The sequence below is a fragment of the Caretta caretta genome, chromosome 9, assembly GCF_965140235.1.
Source record: "Caretta caretta isolate rCarCar2 chromosome 9, rCarCar1.hap1, whole genome shotgun sequence".
Taxonomy (NCBI): domain Eukaryota; kingdom Metazoa; phylum Chordata; order Testudines; family Cheloniidae; genus Caretta; species Caretta caretta.
The window spans coordinates 9,793,240-9,813,346 of record NC_134214.1 but is presented as its reverse complement, the minus strand read 5'-3'; the positions used below and the strand labels follow the sequence as shown (position 1 = coordinate 9,813,346).

The 20,107-nt window shown below is 40.8% G+C and overlaps 1 protein-coding gene across 8 annotated transcripts in view; it reads left to right on the top strand.

Annotated features, from left to right (window-relative positions):
- Nucleotides 1-8,732, top strand: part of ATP11B (ATPase phospholipid transporting 11B (putative)) — a 113,528-nt gene extending 104,796 nt beyond the window's left edge. For 3 of the 8 annotated variants that reach the window (XM_048863071.2, XM_048863069.2, XM_048863072.2), the window contains 2 exons: nucleotides 3,641-3,774; nucleotides 7,581-8,732. In XM_048863071.2, coding sequence (XP_048719028.1) covers nucleotides 3,641-3,774; nucleotides 7,581-7,662 — 216 coding nt within the window. In that variant the 3' untranslated portion in view covers nucleotides 7,663-8,732. Of the gene's footprint in view, nucleotides 1-111; nucleotides 238-3,640; nucleotides 6,627-7,580 lie in introns of those variants that run through there. The other 5 variants (XM_048863070.2, XM_048863068.2, XM_048863074.2 and 2 more) reach the window with 2 other exon arrangements.
- The last annotated feature ends 11,375 nt before the right edge of the window (nucleotides 8,733-20,107 follow it).

Genomic DNA, 20,107 nt, shown 5'->3' with positions numbered 1-20,107 from the left:
ACTGTTCTATCAAGAACAAGTCAGTAGATTAAAGATTGGTTTAAAGATTACTGTTTTGAATTAAACTGATTGTGGTGTTTTATAAGATTTGTTGCTTTTCTGTCCTTCTAGATGGAAGAGGATAAGGGTTCAGTCAGCTCAGCATATGACTTTGCTGAAAGCAGGCACAGAGGGGAGGACAATAGGCAACTGCTAGCTGATCCATCTAGCCAGCAGGACAGTGCTTGCATTCACTAGGTAGTACTCCCACTGTACCCTTATGTATAGTCAGTCTTGGAATCATCTTTGAAATTCCCATACTTGTGATATTTACAAGGAAACTTACATGATGGCATGTTTTTTGTTTGGGCTTAACGGATTGAATCACTAATTGTAATACATAGTATTTAATTTTTTTCTTGATTCATTCCATTAAAGTTATCCATTCCCCTGGAAAACATTTGCATTACAATGATTTAAGATCCTTAGCCCTAAACCATACCTTTTCAAAACTTCTTTGCAGCCTGGAGATTAGTGTTCTCAGTTTTTTCTCTGCATATGTCAATCTTTAAGCAATGGCTCTTCCTGCCAGTTGCAGCCCAGTCAGGGATACACTTAGGATTGCCAGAGACTTTTTTGTTTTAAATCTATCTGTGCTCAGTACTGTCCACCTCACAGCATTCTGCATTGTTGTCTTACCTGTTTTTGTCAGGTCTTAGTTTGGTGTCACACCCAACTATGATCAAATTTTGCACAGATATAAAATTGGAGAGGAAGGCTAGAGGAGATATAGGCAGTGAGGGGACATTCTGTATTAAAGTTAAAATCCTTATTCAGGAAAGGGATATAAAGAGAATGGATCCCAAACCAGGCAGCCAGTGCCATCATATTGAGTTTCTTTTTCTATTGTCTCCTTTACACTCCTAATATTACTTTTGATGTTACTAAGAGCTAGTTGGTACAGCTGACATAAGGAAGGTGTGGATTTGGGATTGCAGAGAGATCTCTGATGTTCACTATTTACTCTGGAAGTACTACTTATAATGCTTCCACTCCGTTTTTAGTCTTTAAAGTGGGAGGTCTGTGGATTTAAAATAGCAAATATTAATTCTTTGCATTTATCTACATACCGGATTTTGGAAGGTCACTATTTTCAAATAGGTGGTATTAACCCTTTTAAGTCATGGTAAAACATTGACTCCTTATTAAGCCACTATTGTATTGCACAGAAACTGAAGGCAAAATTGATTTTAAGCTCATTAGAAATCAAATATTTTCATCTTAAATAGATTTTTTTTATTTTATTTTTGCCTGTTTTTCAAAAATCCCCCCTTTCCATTGCAGTCATTGCTTTTTTTATAGGTATTATAGGCAGTTCAGAAATACGGGTGCATTATAAATTAAAGATTGCACAGACAGAGCATAGGATTCTGGCATTGAGGGAGACCAAGATAGTTTTATGCACCTTTTATACAACCCTTCCTACCAAATTCTGGTGCCAGCTGTTTCATCCCACAGGTGCAAATTTGTGCAGCCGCTTGGCTGCTCCCTCTTTGTGTCAGCTTGTAACATTCTCCAGTGATACCCAGCCATTATGCCAGCTAGGGATCATTAGAGCGCAATTGCACCCTGACTACTTCCCCAACATGCACCCTCTGCCAGGGGCTAAGGAGGCCATAGCTCTGCACCACCTGGATATTCCCTCAGCTGATTGGTGAAGTCAACTTTATGGCCCCAGAATACCGCAGAGGCCAGGTTCTGCTTCATACAGTATATATTAAGGGAAGAATCAATTCTGTATATAAAGATCAAGATTATAGAATGTGAAGTTAGCTTGCCACTGACCCAAAATTAGGGGTTGTATGAATCTATTGCTAATAAAAGACCTGTTTCCGGAGAGACTGAGACAAAAATATAGGTACCTATGCCTCCATGAGTGTAGTGAGAAAAGGGACATGTATCATGCATGAATAAGTAATAATGGAGCTCTTTCATGTGTGATCAGATAGTATATAATGTTTTCCAATAATTTCTATGAGAGAGACAATTTGCCTTTAACTTTGAGCCAATTATAAGTAGAAATCTCAGCTCTTAATCTCTTTCATGAGACTTTTTAAAGCCCCTCTCCTGTGATTTACTGAAGCACCTTCTGAGAGGTTCTCTGTCCTCAACTCCTGCTAACTTCTGTTAATTTCTATATCTAAAGTGAGCAACATAAATTTGTAAATATTTGAATGTCCTTTTTGAAATTTTTGGAGCCTCAGAATAACCGATACATATCGTCCAGTCAGGAGGTACACTTCTGTATATTATTCATCTCATTGCATTGCATCTGTGATGTTAAGTGACTAATACAGTTAATGTGTTCTTCCCCCCTCACTGAATTTGTATAACTGCTTAACAAATAGTTTAATTTGGGTTATGTAGGTAGCTTCCCCCATCACCACCCTCAATAGATTTGTATACCCTTTTAGAAGGGAGAGGTAAGCAGAAATGCATTCAAAATACTCTCGCTCCAGTTTTTCTGCAGTGCTAAATATTTGGAATTTTATGTGTGCTGCAGTGGAAAAATACTCGGATGAAGTGTAGTGTGAAGGAATTTGTTAATAGGTGATTTGTAATAAAAACATCTTCCTAAACTCTCAGTGTAACCTCTTTCAGTTTATTTTAGTCTGTTTTATGCATACTAATAAACCTTGTTGTGTTCATTCATAGTTATACTAACGTTCAGCTTTTCCTTATTCTTACGTGAATATGATTGATGTTAATTCTGTGTTTAAATTCAGATAAAAATCTGTAGACAACCTTTCCCCTCCAAAAGTGAGAGGTTAATTCAACTCTGTATCACAAGCTTTAATAATGGCATTCCCAAATTCCAATCCATATACTGGATTTTGTAAAGGGAGGTTTATCTGGCATCATAAATGGTAACCTGGGATAAAATTTCAGAGTTATGTAAATAAGACAAGAAGGGTAGGTAGAAAAATGTACTCCTGACATTTTTGTTCATGATTTAATGTTAGCCTAAAATAGTAAGTCTATTGCGAGTCATGGAACCTGACTTCCTTCAGAAAACTGCGTTCTGCAGTTCTTTTTGAATTGTTAAAACTGTTACTTTTAGGCAGGTTGCCACATCCCCAGTCTCACTTATTCTAAACCCTTTTTTTAATTATTATTGGGGAGGGGGAAGATATTTTGAATGGGGACAGATCTTGAGCTAGTGTAAATTGTCATAGTTCCATTGATGTGACAGTTTCTACTAACTGATGATCTGCCCCTATAAGCGTATTACAGGTAGAGCATTATAGCAGATGATTTGTCAGCCAGGTTACAACGGTGGTGGGAACTGGACATATTTTTATTTGCTGGGTGCTTGTGTGGGGTCAATGTTAAACAATTGCCATTTGTTCAATAAGCCATTTATTTGTTCAAACCTTGGCCACACCGAAGAGCATCTAGATCTCCATCTGTATGTTTCACATGGAGAAAGCAATCTTTCTAATCTAAGGTATCATTATGATTTTCCTATAAAATAGAAACATATTCTATTAACACTATTGAAATTTAAAATCTAGCCTTATTTAAGCATTGCCTGTGATAGCAGGACACTTTTGTCACAAGAATCCACAAATACTAATTCTTCTCTCTTTTTTCACTCCAGCTTACTGAGACAGGTTCAGGTATCAACTGCTTGGACTCCATGTGCTGCTTCTCAGATGGGGAAACAGCATGTGCATCTGTTAGAAGAATGTTGGAACGACTAATGGGAAGATGTAGTCCAACCCGGGTCAGCAGGTGTGGAATTTCTCTCAATAGCCTTTGCTGCAGACGATTCTCCTATAAACTGGAACCTGATGAGCCTGCAGCTATTGATGTCTAGCAAACCAGTTGCAGGTTTTGCGTAATTAAACAGGAAATGTTATTCTTTATAGGCTTTTTTGATCCTAAAAGATCCATTTCTTGCTTACCGGGAGTGCTTTCGTTAGAAAAAGGAAGAAAACGGTTTTTCAAGAAACAGAACTCTCTTCAAACTTTTTGTTTGGTCTTTCTAGTATGAGATCTTGTGTTGTGTATATATGGTATTTTCTCTGGGTTTGTACATCCTTCTGTTTAGAAGAACAAACCTCACTGTGCTGATTGTTTTCCTGATCCAGCTTTTTGCCTTCACAAATCAAGTGTTATTTGTAAAGTCAAAAGGCTTTTCCTTTGATACTTAATGTATGTCCTCCAAATAGTCCTAGATTAGCTTGAGTTACTTCTAAAGATATACAAAATGGTCGTATTTCCCCCAGACAATAACTCCATCATTAAAAGGAAAGTCTTTAGACTTTTCATCCATTGGTGGTTACTAAAATTAAATATTTTTTTGTAATATAACTTTTATACTCTATTTCTAGAAACCAGCTAATTTACAAAACAAAGCCTTCAAGTTGACTTAGTTTTAAGGATTTTTCTGTTTGTATCAAAAATGTCAGCAAAATCATGGGTGCCATTTAAAAATATGTGCTAAACATCATCTTGAATTACATACACTAAAACACACATTGGTGGAAGAAAAACATAAGAATTATCAGAAATATTTGTAACAAGTAATGCTGACATCTTGCAACAAACATAGCCGTGAAAGAAATTTAGAAAGTGATTTTGAGATCTACTGAAGTGAACACTTTCACATCTCCCCATTTCAAAAAAACTCAGAGAACTAGGTAACAAATATGGAGGTATTTGGGGGTAAAAATAAAAAACCTTTTGTACATCATAGTCTGTCTTTTGCTGAATGATATCATAGTCCTCCATTATTCAAAAGCCAAATCTGGAAAAAAATTGCACTTCTCACATTTACATGGGGTTTCCTTTAATATGTGAACAGCTGTCTCTTTTCAAGTTAAAGGATGTGATATCATTCATACAAAATAAAATCTTCTATGGGGAATTTATACTGACATGCATTGTCAGTTATGATTTTACCTTTAGGTGTTGACTTGGTATGTGGTACATTTTCAGTTTTAAAATTCTTGTGTTAACAGTGTCTGTGATTCTAATCATCTTCTTTATTCTGGCTTGCTTATGAAATTTTGTTCGTTATTTCCATAAATCTAGGGTATAATTATGCAAAAATATCTTGTGTATAAGAAGGAACTGTTTATGATCAAGTAAATTTTTTTAAATCAAAACTCTTGCTGTATAGTAAGCAGGCATGATGTGTAAAATAAACAGTTGAATAGAATTTTTAAACTACAAGATGAGCATTTAATTGGTCTAAAATCAACATTTCTGTAGTGGTTCCTTTAGGTATATTTTCACTTACTGTTATCTTCTGTAACAAATGAAAACTATGTGTTGCAAATTAGAAACTTTTATTTTCCATGCTGCTTTCTTTGTTCTGATGTCACCTAATAAGTGATACGGTTTTTGGCCAAAAATTTGTTTATTGTGCAGGATCTCATAAAGGTAGGTATAATTATTTTTTCATTCTGCTAGGCATCTAGATTTTTTTTACAATTTCCTCCCTCCTCCTTCAGTGAGATCTATTAATAATAAAAATAAAATATCATATTTGACAGAATATAAAGCACTTTTTCAATATTGTGCTATTTCTCAGGTTACTTGTCTGTTAACGCTTGTCATCTTTTTTTTCCTAACGACTGTACCGTCTGACTGAATAATTTTAGGGCCTGAAAGAGAGTTGTTAAAGCATTAGAATGAACATGGCTTCAAACAAATGACTATGCAAAACAATCTAGGTGCTAGTCAAAGGGCTTTAGGAGTTCCATGGTTGCTGCTGCAGCTCCAGGGTTTATATTGAAGTGGCTCACTTCACAGCCCTTTCAGTTTCACCTTATGACAGTAACTGAAAAAGAATCTGCTTGCTTTATTTATTACCTGTTTGTCTTCTGAGTGACTCCAGCTCCTTCCCTTCAGCATTTCTATTTAAAATCTAGTCTAAAAGTGGTTGGAGGATGTATTTACGTTCTTCCCCTCACTTCCCTTGCAGTACGTGAAAGTTGCTGAATACTTTTGTTGAACATACTAATTATGTAAGTCACATAAAACAGTTCTACCAGCTGTGAAATACTGAAGGTACAGTTAAGTACTTTTAATCCCAAAATATATTTACTGCTCAGTATTAAGCTTAGATGAGGCTTGGGTACAAATGCAATTTAGATTTTACTAAATAGCTATTGTCTTTTAGAAGATGCATGCAATCTCGAATGTAATAACTATTGTATAATGTTACTGGTGGTGTGAACCAACTGTTCTATTCCATCCCAGAGGTAGCTGAATATCATTGATGAATTAAGTGATACCTGTATATATGTAGCTTGTAAAAGTGCTTTGTAGTGCTTTGTAATGAAAAGCACTTTTCCAATTCTGTTGATATAGATAGCTTGTGTTTATATACAATATGTGCACCTAATATTCTGTCAAATATGATAATGGGATATGAAATTAGACATGCTATCAAATTTTGGATGGGAGCCATTTCTTTTGATCTCAAGGTGTACAAATGCTTGGAGTAGAGGGCAACTGGCATAAAGTACTGCAGTTTTATTGTTTTTTTAAAATATAATCAAAATACATTTTTCATTGTTTCATTCATTTAAAATAAAATTGAAAGATTGCATGTTTCTTGCAAATCAGTAAAATGCATTTCTGTCTGTCTCTCTTCCATTAAACTGTCTGTCTACTCATCAGCCAATAGAATATTAAAAATTCTGGATATCACATAAGTTCTTATGGTAGAACCCATTACTGAATGATCTGGACTTGTCATTAGCCAATACACTTGTCAAGGTACATGTGTGTACTATTTTGGAGAAACAGCAGATTTCTGACAGAGGTGGGCTTTGGAGCATAAATTGTTTCCACTTTATGGCCCTCTTCCTTCTTACCCTTTATTTTCAACTTTTAATCTAATATGTTGACTTTAACAATCCTGCCAAAGCAGTGGCCTATATATAGGATTTATTCATCTAGGGAAATAACTTACTCTTAGGTGAAAAACATTGGTAGATCAAAAGGCAATGATAGTTTGGATATTTTTTTCACTTATCATACATTTTAGTTTAAATCTAGTACAGCCAATGGTAAAATACATCTTAATGGCTATAGTTAAACTATTAGATGAAGTTTGTTCCAAGTTAAGTTGCTCACAGCATCAGTATTAAAATATTTAAATAAAACACCAATATATTAGCATACTGCAATTAGCTATTTGTGTACTGAGAGGATTTGTTAGAATGATCTTACTATGCCAAAAATAAAATGTAGTATTCACTCTGCCTGATTTACATATATAATATTGAAGTTACCTCAAAAAGCCTAGAAGCCCCATATAATTTAAATTTATAGCAGATTAAATATCTTTTTAGTCATGGTATAGTGAATTTTTAAAATAAATAGTCTGTTCAGAAAATTCAAGAAATAGTTGCTACAGCATATTTTTGAGGGTTTGAAGGAATTGCGGGTGTCAGGATGGAATTAACGGACTACAGTTTTAAAGAAAGGAATAATTTGCTTTATGCTCTTAGACCTTTTCTCCTCTCACCTAAAATTATAGGTTCCTAGTCAGCCAAACTTTTCTTTTATTGTTACTGTAGATCATGGAGCTCATCGGATCCCTACTATACCAACGACAGAAGCATCTTGACTCTCTCCACAATGGACTCACCCACTTGTTAACAAGAACATTTGTTAGTGCCTGGTGGAAGCCATATGGTGCTTACATATTTATAATAGGTTATGCATGAGTTCAGTGCTGTATTATCCTCTGTCCTAGAAAATGTGCTAGCACAACAAAAACATCTAAATACAAACCTCGTGGTCTGTCTTGTAGCATAGCAAAACATACATGTGAAGGATAATCTCTTCCACTACATTTTTCTAATCTTATAACCAAATATTTGTATGCTTTTTCTCTGCCCATTTCCTCTTCGTGCTAACAGGTTGGAATCCTGTGTTTGACATTTTATTTGAAATCTCAAGGTGAGGCAATGACCAAATGTTTCTGTTCCCAAGTAATTGATTTGAAGGTATGAGCTTATTTTGAAGTCTGATTTTGTAAATTAAGCTGATTTCCCCCCCCCCCGCCCTTGGGGGGAAGAAAATTTTTTTATTCTAAATTTGTATTGAAGCTTCTTGTTATGCTAACTTCTTAGTTTACAAATAAACAAAACTCTTGTTTTTTCCCTGGGCAAGTCAATTAATTAATATATCACTTTAAAAAAACCTGAGCTGGTGGATTAGCTGTTAAGAGATGGAAATACCATCCGCATATCTGTACTGGTGTACAAATGGCAATATACTAGTAAAATATGACACAGCCCTTTTCAAAGTGGTGACAAAAGCATAGCATTGTGCACCCTTCAGGTATAATAAGAATCTCATGTTCTTTACAGGTAATATTTAAGAGCCAGTCATTCTCGTCCATAACCATTACATCCTACATGTTTTAATAACTATTATTGATCCTGACATGGAAAAATAGGTGGAAAGCATGTTGAATGGATTGTACAGTTGTCTCATTAGCATATGTATTGAAAATTTTAAGGGTTTAATCCTTTTAACATTGTTGCGGGGTTGCATGTTTTATTTTTAATATATTTATATTTGTTCATACTGTACTTTGAAGATTTAATTAAGCATTATCTTCATATATCTGAAGGATCTGACACATTGATGGCAATGGTTTGATATACAATTATCTCAATAAAAACAAAGTGCAGAGATGCTACTTTGGACAGAATTATAAATTTTGCAGCTACATTTTCTGCTATAAATGTGTCTGAGTTCTTGGGTTGGGTAGGAATTTTTGTGAATACGTGTGTGTGTGTGTGAGAGAGAGAAAGAGAGAGAGACTAGCAGTAGGACTGAATCTACTGGCAGTAGAGAGATACAAAGAAGAAAGATGCAGGGTATCCATCAGTGAGATACATGGGATACTTCTCAATAGGATGTTGCTAGAAACCTGGTGCCCTGGGCCCCAGCACTGAAGCCAGGAGCGGCGCAGGGCTGAAGCTCGCAAACCTCCCCCCAGAACCCAGGAGCAGTGGCAGGGCTGAAGCTGGGAGCCCCTGTGCACTCTCCCCTCCCCCCCACCCCCGGCTTAACCTGGGAGCTGCACTGGGAGCCCCTTGTGCCCATACACAGCCTTTAGCTATCCCCCTGCCTGCACCCTGAGCTATCCCCTGCCCAAACACAGCCCCTAGCTACCCCCTCCCTGCACCCTAAGCGATTTTCAAACTTTTGAACTGAGTCCCCCCTTTGAGTTATATTTTTTGTTCCCGTCCGCCCACAGCCCAGACAGGCTGGGTGGTCTCCTGAGGGAGTTGGGGGTGGAGGTGGCACAGGACCATGCTGTGCGGAGCTGGCTCAAGCCCTGCCAGCCCTTGCCCCCCCCCACCCCCCATATAGAAGTACAACTATGCCCATGCCCCAGGGTCCCCCACTGGCTTAGAGCCCTCTGCTCCCACCCCCACCAGGCCCTGGCATTTTCATAGCATGTTGAGGGGGGCCTCAGCAAGAAAAAGGTTGAGAACCCCTGTTTTAAATCAGCCTCTGGCTGCTAAGTCCCATAAACAAAATTTCTGCCCCCCTGAAAAGGAGAAGGAGGTGTTGGAAAGCTGCATCCGCACTGGCAAAACTCAGACCTGTAATGATCTACCAGCGGTGGCAAAGGCGAATGCTGTAGCATAGGCAGTGGGCACAGACTTTCTTACCTAATCCAAGGTAGTGTAGACAAGGTGTGTAGGCAGGTGGGGGGGGAAAGGGGGCAATTGACCCAGTGGGCCACAGGGCTCCTAGGTGTGTGCAGGGTGGTACCGGCGAAGGTGGGCGAGCATGTGGAAGCCCTGGCCCTGCTGGAAGAGCGTGCCCGGCAGCTCGCTGGGCCCCAGCCAGCCCAGACACAGCACCACCCAAATGTCAGGCAGACTGCAGCTTGTGCGTGTGTGCACCAGCTGCCGCACATGGTCCGGCTCCGCGCCCATGTGGCGACACCCCACCAGGCCTGGGGGCCTATTGACCGTTCTGCCCTGGGGCCCGGAATTGCTGTCGGGGGGCCTGTGTGTAAGGTGGACAACACAATGATCTAAGTGCCTGCCCCTGTCTACACTACAGCTTCCATTATTGCTATCACCTGTACAGCTGCATTAGCAGTGAATTACATGATTGATTTTTTTTTTTTCATAGTGTAGACACAGCCTTAGAAGTCCTCTACACTATGGGGCATGGGCTGCTGCAAGAGAGAGATTGGTCTCCATTATTCTCCTCCTTCCCAGCTTTCCTGGATTCTGTGAACTATAGGGGAAGAAGTGTTAAGATGTCTCCACTGCTGTTCTCAGATTTTTAGGTCATCCTCACTGCTAACTCCAGTGCCTATCTCTGCTGCTGTTCATGGCTTTCCCAGCAATGCAGCATTTTGGTTCACATCTTGAATCTTCATTTTTGCAACAATAAGGACTAGAAACTTAACCGTTAAAAATTAAAGTTTAAATTCTTTAGCAACTGGCGGATTTATCAATTTTCAATTGTATACATATACTTGGAAGTCTGAGTTAAATACTAGCACGGGTTTTGTCAGTGGTTTCTGTTCCTGAAACGCCCAAAAAATTTATGCCATGGTTATCTGTGAAATAATCTTAGGCCACATTTTCTAAACAACTTCTCCTCAGGTATCTGTTGTTTGCAACTGTTACCTTTGTGTGTTAAGCCATTCTGCTTCACTTTTCAAAAGTAGCTGTGTCTGTCAAGGTCATTCATTCCTTAGCCAGCCCTCAATGGTTTTCAGTGTTGCCATATAGTTTTTCATTAGTTCTTGTGATTAGTATGTCATGTTTTGAAATCTAAATTATGGTAAATGGTAAAAAAAAAGGGGGGGGGGAATGCTTTGAAAAATAACCCTGCTCCAAGCATTTACAACAATTCCATACCACACATATAATGTTTTGACTTTTGTGGTATGAATAAAAGGTTGAATACATTTGTGCCAAGCAAGCAAAATGTTTATTTTTGAAGAGTAATTTACCTCCATTATGGTTTATTAAACCTTCCACCTCTTCCTGCTTCCCCTCCCTTATCAGTGTGTCTAAGGTTACTGAAGAAATATGTATTTAAGCAATTCAGGAAGAGCTTAAGAATTTATATGTCTACCCCAGGTACACTTCTCTATTTGGAGAAAAAAAATTTCAGTAATGCTTATTTCTCATTAATGGAAATATGTAATTGGTTTGCATAGAATACAGAATTTTTATCTAATGAATGCTTAGGAGGAAAAACAACAATATTTTGTAATGTACCACAAATAATATAGAATTGGTTTTACTCAAGAAAAGTTGTTTTTGTATATACCTCTAACTGTTACAGTATATGCGATATGCTAGTTCTAGATTCGCTAGTATGTGGAATTTTTCACAAAGCAAAGTTAACCAAGTCTGTCGTCTTCAATTATCCAACTGTAACTATTGATCTTTCTGATTGAGAACACGAGGAAAAAGAATGTACAGTATAGAGATGTGTGTAGAGTTACCTTTATTCTTGAAATCCACAAAATGAAGGCACATGCAAAGGATTCCTTCTGGATTTTCCTTTTAGTGCAATAAAGGCTGCTCCAAACATTCTTAACTCACAGTAACACAAGTGATATTATTTTCATTCTTATTTTACTGTGCAGTATTTTTGATATCCTGGATGGAAGAGAGCACTTCCATAGCCACCTTTTAAAACTAGATAGAATTCTCAGCGGATCTTAATACCTGGTATGGGAAAAAGTCAATTTTTCAAGAGCATATATTCTTTCATGCAACATTTGGTGTCTAAAGCATACCGTGTAGAGACTGGGAACTGGAAATGACATAAGTCTGCTTACATTAAAAACACTTCAAGCTAAAATATAAATATTACTTAAAATATCCATTTAAATATAATATTATAGAGGGAGGCCACATAAGTGAAGAGAGCAAATGTTGAAAACTTTATCGTTTCAAAATGATCTCATTTGCTGGTGGAAAATGGTTATTTAAAACCGATTACACAATTTACAATACAAACGACCCAACTGTCACTCCTTACTAGAAATAATTGGTAATTCTTTCAAACCCTTATTTTTACAATCGGATAAAACTGTTGTGTGTGTGAAAAGTCTCATTTCTAGTACGAGAAATCTCGCATCATAAAGCTATTGGTAAACAAGGATAGTCCATAGAAATTTTGATTGGCTGACAAACTCTCTTTTAAGATTAGGCTTTATGTACTCCAGTTGTATTTGTGAAGTGCAGTATTCAGAATTACTTACCATGTATGCTACCAAAATCATTTGTTCAGGAGAATCCTCTATCTTGCTATATTAGTTTCTCATTTTACAATATACAGTAGTAATGTGGCTATTTAACAAAAGTTAACCCATAGTAACTAATTGTTACTGCATTATCGTATGATCACCATAGTTTCTAATGGAGTTACATTCCTAGAGTTGGGTGATCCATTCATAATGAAAAAGTTGACTAAGTTATCCCTTTTCCCGTCACAAATTATCTACGGACAGACAATTTACAGATTAGTGTTTTATGCAAACATTTCAGTCTACGGCTGGTTTGCAAATTCCTTGCTTCTACTGTTTGTTTTCTAAGGTGTGTGATTTATCACCTCAGTCACTTATCTGGTTTCTTCTCCCTTTTTTGGGTTACTTAACTTTCATGAACAGGGAAAGGGAAATTGGAGATTTTAATATAGCTGTGTGAAAACAACTGCCACTGATCTTCTTGCAAACACATTCACAAAAGTACTTGCAAGTCTTTTCATTTTCCACGGAAACATTCCTGCAGCTAAATATCATTCATACAGATTGCAAAGGCAGTCAAATGAAAAATACACCCCAGGTGCTATCCACATTAATCCATGCTTTTCACTCGCATGTTCTCCATCACTTCCTTGAAATATTCACCTAGCTGTAGCTATTACCATGGTATAATGCAAGTGGTTTTGCAGTAATTGTAGACAATTGACATTACCATAGACATGACGTTTGTTTGTTTGTTTCCAGTATGTATAAATGCATGGAACTTAAATAAAGTCTGACGGGCTTGGGGCAAAAAGGCATCTGATTATATAGTACAAAAAGGTATTTGAGAGCACCCTAAAAATATTGCTAATTATAACACAGAATTATTTAAAAGACTCTCTTTAAATGTGTCTAAACATGATCTAATGTAATAGCAAATACCATTCTTTATAGTCAACATTTTTAAAGGAAATTGTTTCGTATGTCAAAGGAGCCTGGTTGATTGTATTTTTCTTATCTTGGCCGTGGGATAAATCGTAATACGTTGCCCATGCTTCTTAAATATATATGTGCAGAATACTTTAAAAATGAGACTTTCAGGTATAAATAAAATGTCATTACTACACCAAAGAGTATATTTTTAAGAAAAATGCTTAATTATGGTCCCATTAAATGCTTCAATTCTTATGCACATGTAGAAACAGTGAATAAACTCCCCCCCCCCCCTTAAGAAAAGCATGATCAAGTGCTGCTTGTTTTGGGGGGAAAAACTTGAATGATACTCACGCAAGAAGTACTAGCTGCTGTGTTGCGATTGCTGCGGTTAGACAGAAATGGGCATTAACAACTGGAAACTAGCGATAATTAGTACAAAAAATTTCAGACCTCAAACACTGTGCTGCCTCTAATGTCCTGCTTGACAGCAGAGTTAATACAGGGGGTTAAATGTACAGTTCTGTTAGTGAAGTTGTTTTTAAATAGTTCATGGAAATTATATTTATTAAATAAAACTTTCACTTTTAGCTGGGTTGGTTTGTTTTTAATTGTGTAATTAGCTTTGAATTATGTATATTTTAATGCATTTATACTACACCATTTATGAGCATGATTTCATAACCACAGTTCTGTCTTTAAATTGCCTTTGAGCTATTGTGAAAGTTACTTTAAAATCTTAATGCTCCATAGCGTCCTCTCTTGTCTACATTTGGGAGTTTTTAATCCCTCAACAGCCTATTGGTGCACCTACAGCAAACGGAATCTTCAGTACATCCTTCACCTTGGAGCTGCTAATTTTTCTGGTAGCCACAAATCAGCATCCAAGAATTGTAACAAAGAGAAGTTTTGTTGTCTGATAGCTGAGTCCTTTTTGTTGTTGCCAGCATTCTAGAGTAAGTAAAGTCATCTGCAAACTCTGGTATTAATTTTGTATTAACTTTATCTTCAAGACAAGTTTACATTTAGCAGAGCAGCTGCTTTTGTTGAGTTTGATTTGATTGTTTTGTTTTCTTGTACTGAAACTTTCCCTGAAGTTTCTTATAGTGTGCAAGCGGACTCAAAACTTCAAAAACTCTCCTGGGCTGCATTAAAAATTTAACAGCTCCTTTGTCCCTTGGCATCTCCTACCCTTTCAAATAAGAACATGCTGTGCACTTCAGCCTTATTTTGTATTGCATCTTTCATGCAAATTATCCCTCTGCTCAAGAACTGTATATCCTATAGAAACTTTGATTTCAGGTTGAATTTTAAGATGCGTAGAAGGAGAAGAGGAGATCCATGAAAACTGTTCCAGCTGACAGGAGTAACGAAGGTGAAGCTTTATTTGCAATCCTTGTGCAACGGAACAGAGAAAACCAGTGCTAGATGACCACTCAAGATGGCTTAGATGAAGTCACATGGTGGGCTTATAAAGCAAACAAGCCAACTGTGAATTAGAGCCTGAATTGGTGATACATTACAGTAGGCAAGGCTCTCAATAAAAGCAAATTATGCAGGTGCCACTCTGGACAGTATTATAAATTTTGCAATTTCTGGAAATGCCAGCACTTCATTTTTTTAAACAAAGCAGAGGAAATTGTCTGCTGAGGGCGTCTTCAAAATATAGCCTAGTTCTTCTGTAATGTTAATAGAGCTAAATGGTGAAAGTGGCAGCCTATGAATTGCATGTAAATAGCATCTTACTATACACCAAAGACAAAAAAAAAAATCATAAACTCTTCCATCTCAATGAGGGTGAGGGTTTTTCCCTTACCCAAATACTAATGAGCAGGTGCCCTAAACTTTTGAACCTTGGTATATCCAAGTAGGATGTGCTTTCATTTTATAAAGGGGAGAAGTATGGGTAAGGCCAGCAGCATAGGTAAAGGGGTGGATAAAGATAGCAGTAGAGGTAGTAAATTGGATGGTAATGAACTGGAGAGAGAGAGAGAGGAGACTTCAGGGCCACATGTGACACAAATTACCAATGGCAACATTTGAGCTGTTAAGTGAATGGGAGATGTCCACACACACACACCCCACCTTGGGAGAGAGGCTGCTCCAGAGTGAACAAAACCCTAAAGCTCACAGGGAAGACTGAAAAAAGAACAGGAGGACTTGTGGCACCTTAGAGACTAACCAATTTATTTGAGCATAAGCTTTCGTGAGCTACAGCTCACTCTAACGCGGCTGTTACTCTGAAACCTGTCATTGGGCAAGGCACTGCATTTAGCCGTATGGAGTGGAAATCTATCAACTGCACGAAAAAACTTGTACAGATACAGACAGACATCATCTTCCTTTCCAAATGCAAACAGATGGACATCGTACCAAAAGGACTGAAGGTAAAAAATCCATTACAATCCACAGACCAGCCTATGCTGACAGCTTGTGCCACACGCTCTCAAACCGATGAAGTGAGCTGTAGCTCACGAAAGCTTATGCTCAGATAAATTGGTCAGTCTCTAAGGTGCCACAAGTACTCCTTTTCTTTTTGCGAATACAGACTAACACAGCTGCTACTCTGAAACCAGGGAAGACGGAGGGAGCCAATATTAGAAGTGGGAGAGATGAGATCTCCCCTGCGAAGGTGCATTCAGCGCTGATACGGCTCCGGAGGCCAGCCTGTTGTTTGTTTGTATTGCAATAGTACAGAGCAGGCCCAAGTAGAAGTGGGAAACCCAGTGCAGCAGCAGCTCTGCAGAAGAGCCCTGTAAGTGATTGACGTGGCTGGGAACAGCTTATGGTCTAAATAGACAAACTGAAGAGGGGGGTGACTGCAGCCAAGAAGCAGTGACAGACGGGCCTGGTTTGTTGAGGTGGGAGCCTGGGGGATGGTGAAGGGGGGGGGTGATTTTTAAGGGTGAGATCCCAGTAAGGGATATGTTACTGAGAGAGCGAAAGGGAGGGCACTGTGAGGAAGAAAAGGGAGAGGAAAGGTCTGAAGTAGAGGAATGAGGCGGGGTGGGAAAGGGACAGGGTCATGCTGCGGGTAAGCAGAAGGTTGAGACGGGCATGCATCAAAACAGCCCAGGAGCCGGGGGGGGGGGGTGCTGCTCCTCTAAGGTCATGGGTCTGCTTTCCCCTGCACACAGGGCAGCGCACAGCTGGCTGGCACTAAGTAACCCCTCGGCGTGAAGCTGCTGGGGTAGCACTGTACGTGAGCTCCTGAAACAAGGGTGCTGGGGCTTGGGCAGGGAGCAGAGGAAGTGGTCACACAGGTCTTTGGTCCCTTACCATGCATATGGCCTTAAGCCCTGTGCCATCAAATGCTGCCCCTGCCTGAGAGCAAAGCTTTGCCCTAGCTGTCCCTTCCCCACAGGCCAAGCCCAGAGCAGACCATAGTACCCACCTAAGATTGCAACAGCCGGGCATGGGAGGTGGGGAAGAGAGGCATTGCTGGGCTCCCATGCCGGCACTAGGGTGACCAGATCCTGGGGGCTCTGTCTTACACAGGCAGCGATTACCCACCCCGGTCTGGAATTGCCACCGGAGTTCGTGCACTACCTGCCTTCCCTACAGAGGCTTGCGGGGAAGGGGGGGGTTAACCTAATACCTGGAGGAGGAAAGGGGCTCTGCCGGGGGGCGGGCAGAGGTGGCCCCTCTGCCCTCCTCTTCCGTCTGAAGCGCCACCCACCGCTCCGGACTAAGCCTCCCAGCCTGGTGGTGAGCACATTCCCCCCCCCAGCACTGGACCAACCACCCTCTCCCCCCCCCCCCCCCCCCCCCAGAGCCACTGGCTGGCACCTTTACCCAACACCAGCCTCCCTCAGAGGGAGCGGGCCTGAGCCATGCCACTCCCCCACCTCATTTTGGCTAAAGTGGGCATTTGTCTCCTTTGCACAAACGGGACAGCTGCCCACTTCCACCAAAAAAAAGTTCAGAGGTCAGGGCAAAGCTTAAAAAGGGGACCGTCCTGGCCAGAAGTGGGACATTATGGGCAATCTAGGTTGTAGTGGGAGCCGCGGCAACTGTTGGCACCCCAGACCCTCCACCTGTCCTGGGCAGGGGTGCCCAAGAGCTGCCCCCCAGCTCATGTCACTGCCCCAGGTCAAATGGAGAGTCCGGGGGGGGGGGGCCCACAAAGACTCTAGTTATCCCTGTACCCAGGGCTAAGGTTGCTGCAGGGCCAGCCGGGACACACAGGGCATTTTTTTTCCCCTTCAAAGGCTGCCAAGAAGTGTATTTTACAATAGTCGGGCCAGCTGAAAGGGCCCTGAGGCCACCAACATAGTCTGCACATGCGCAGCAAGAGGGAGGCGGCTCAGACCCTCCACCATGTTCGTGTCCCCAGGTGGTCAAAGACAGCATGGGCAGAGTGCCCCAGGCCAGCTCTTGGCTGACCCACTTGTCTGCGCTTTGTCAGCCCTTTTCCCCTCAGCCTTTACTTTCAGGTGTAGTGGAAGCCAGCCACGGCTGGCATGGCATGTCCCATGCGACAGCACGAGCAGCTCTGAGGGGGTAGAGGGAAAATGCATAGGATGCTGCGGGCCACATGGCAGGGAGTCACAAACTTGTGTTGGGTTAGGTTAGGCTGGCCGGCTCACTGTAGTCTTTTGTGAAAGCGTCCCATTAGCTGTGTACGAATTGGGGGTGAGGGGGTTGGCTAGAGAAATAACAGTGCTGTGAGGCAGGACAAGTGATACTAAGGCAGTAGAAAGACTGTCTTTAATGAAAGAAGACTTTGTACCGTCTCTCATTCTTGCCCCTCAGTTTTTCATTTTCTTTGGGCCTCGCTCTTACTGACTCATCAGTATGGGAAACTTTTTGCTGTGGGAGTTAGACCGTGCTTTAAAACTTGATTTTTCAGGAAACTACAGCACGTAGCATCTGCGTGAGGCAATACAAAATGGCCAGTTTACTAGTATCTTACCACGGTGAGAATAGTGTGCTCAAGGTATATACGGTTTGGTCTTTAAGCATGCCTCAAGGTGGAAGGATGGCTCATAGTCCAACATCGATGGCAGGCTCTTGCTTGACTGGGCATCAACATTCAAGTATTTCCCTTTCCCCCTCTACCCCGTGACATATGGAATGGGAGGAGGTACATGATCTGTGAGTACCTTGTGAAATGTGAAAACATTGTGAAGCATGGGGAAGAATGTTCAACTGGGAGATGTCTACGCCAAGCTTTCTCCCTCAGCTCTGTGTCCTAGCCCTTCTGCACCCTCCTTGAAGGGGAGACCACCTTGCTCCTTCCTCTTCGGCATCACAGAATATCAGGAGGTCATCTAGTCCAGGCCCCTGCCCCTGCACCCTAAATAGCCCCCTCAAGGATTGAACTCACAACCCTGGGGGTAGCAGACCAATGCTCCAGCAAACCACTGAGCTATGGCTCCCCTCTTGTTTAGCAAATGGTAGAATAAGGCAGAAACTCTCATCATTTTTACTCAGCTTTAACTCCTTTTGACAGTAAAACTTTAGCAAAGCAAAGGTAGAGACCTATAGTTTCAGATCCCCTCTTCCCCCTCCCCCATGCACACGCACTCTTCTCCAGCATCACTTCTTTGTCTTCAATATGACTGATTGAGGCAATCCCTGCACCTGTTGGTTGGCCCTGTATAGCACCCCAAGGGGAAGAGTTATAGGTCTATAGCCCAGCATCAAGAGAAGAACCCCAGCAGGGAGAAGAGGAAGAAAAACATCTCTAAGAGCCCCACGTCAGGAAGCCAACCAGCTAGCAAATGCTGGACGTACATAAATCCAGCTATACTGCAACAGTTGTAGAACTGAAGAAAAAAAAATTACCTTCCCCCACATCAGAGGCACTGCATGTTCTAGCTCGTCTTCAATCAATCTTTAGACTATTTGAAAATCAACTGTGTTCATGATTAAGGCTTTGTGTTTTTCATGGAGGTCACGGACTCCATGACTTTCTGTGACTTCTGCAGCAGCTGGTGTGCTGGGGTCCGGGGGCCACCTGAGCAACTCAGGCAGCCTTAGGGCTAGTCTACACTGGCAAGGGGGAAGGGCTGCCGCGGAAGCACTTCAACATGGCTTGGGTAGTCATAGCCGAGTGCTGGGAGAGAGCCACCTCCCCCAAGGGAATAGCTCCCAGGGCTGGGGCCCTGTCTACACGGGCGCTTTACAGTGCACAAAACTTGCTGCTCTCAGGGGGGTGTTTTTTCACTCCCCTGAGCGAGAAATTTGCAACGCTGTGAAGTGCCAGTGTAGACAAGCCCTTAGTCATGATATTTCAACCCAGGACATGACTGTATGGGACTTTGCTAGACAATAGAGCACCCTAGACAATGTCACTTAACCTAAAGCTCTGGACACTTCCCCGAGGAGGAGGGCCGGAGAAGTAGCTCCCCTATTCACGCACTAGAGACTTTTCCAGACACAGGATTACAGACATCTCCATATTAGCTACTAATTATTTGAGTGGGTCTGATCACAACACACCCACACAAAGTCCCACCCAGGAAAACCATTGTCTAGCTCCCCGGGGTAGAAATGCTTCATACTGTCCAAAATATATTTAAAGATCCAGGAGCAGGAAAACAAGTCAACTTCATCAAAGTGATTACGAGTGCGATGCCGTCTACACTGCTCCCCAGAACCACAGTGGAATCTGTGTTGAACAGCCCAAAGGCAGCCTGGGAGCTCAGCATTTAAAGTGGTGTAGACTGCAAGATCTTTGGGGGTAGAGATACTCTTTTTACTGTATCTGTATTGTGGCTAGCACCATGGGTCCCTGATCCTTGATTAGCAGGTACTACTGTGAGTTCTACTACTACTAGTAGTAGTGAGTTCAAACAAAGTTAGGAGATGAATGGGCTAATGAGGAACGTAAGCATGCGAGAAAAGGCCTTGTCTGTAACACACTTCAACGTGAAAACGCTTGAAGTTAAAGCCGTGCACTCTGGCACATGC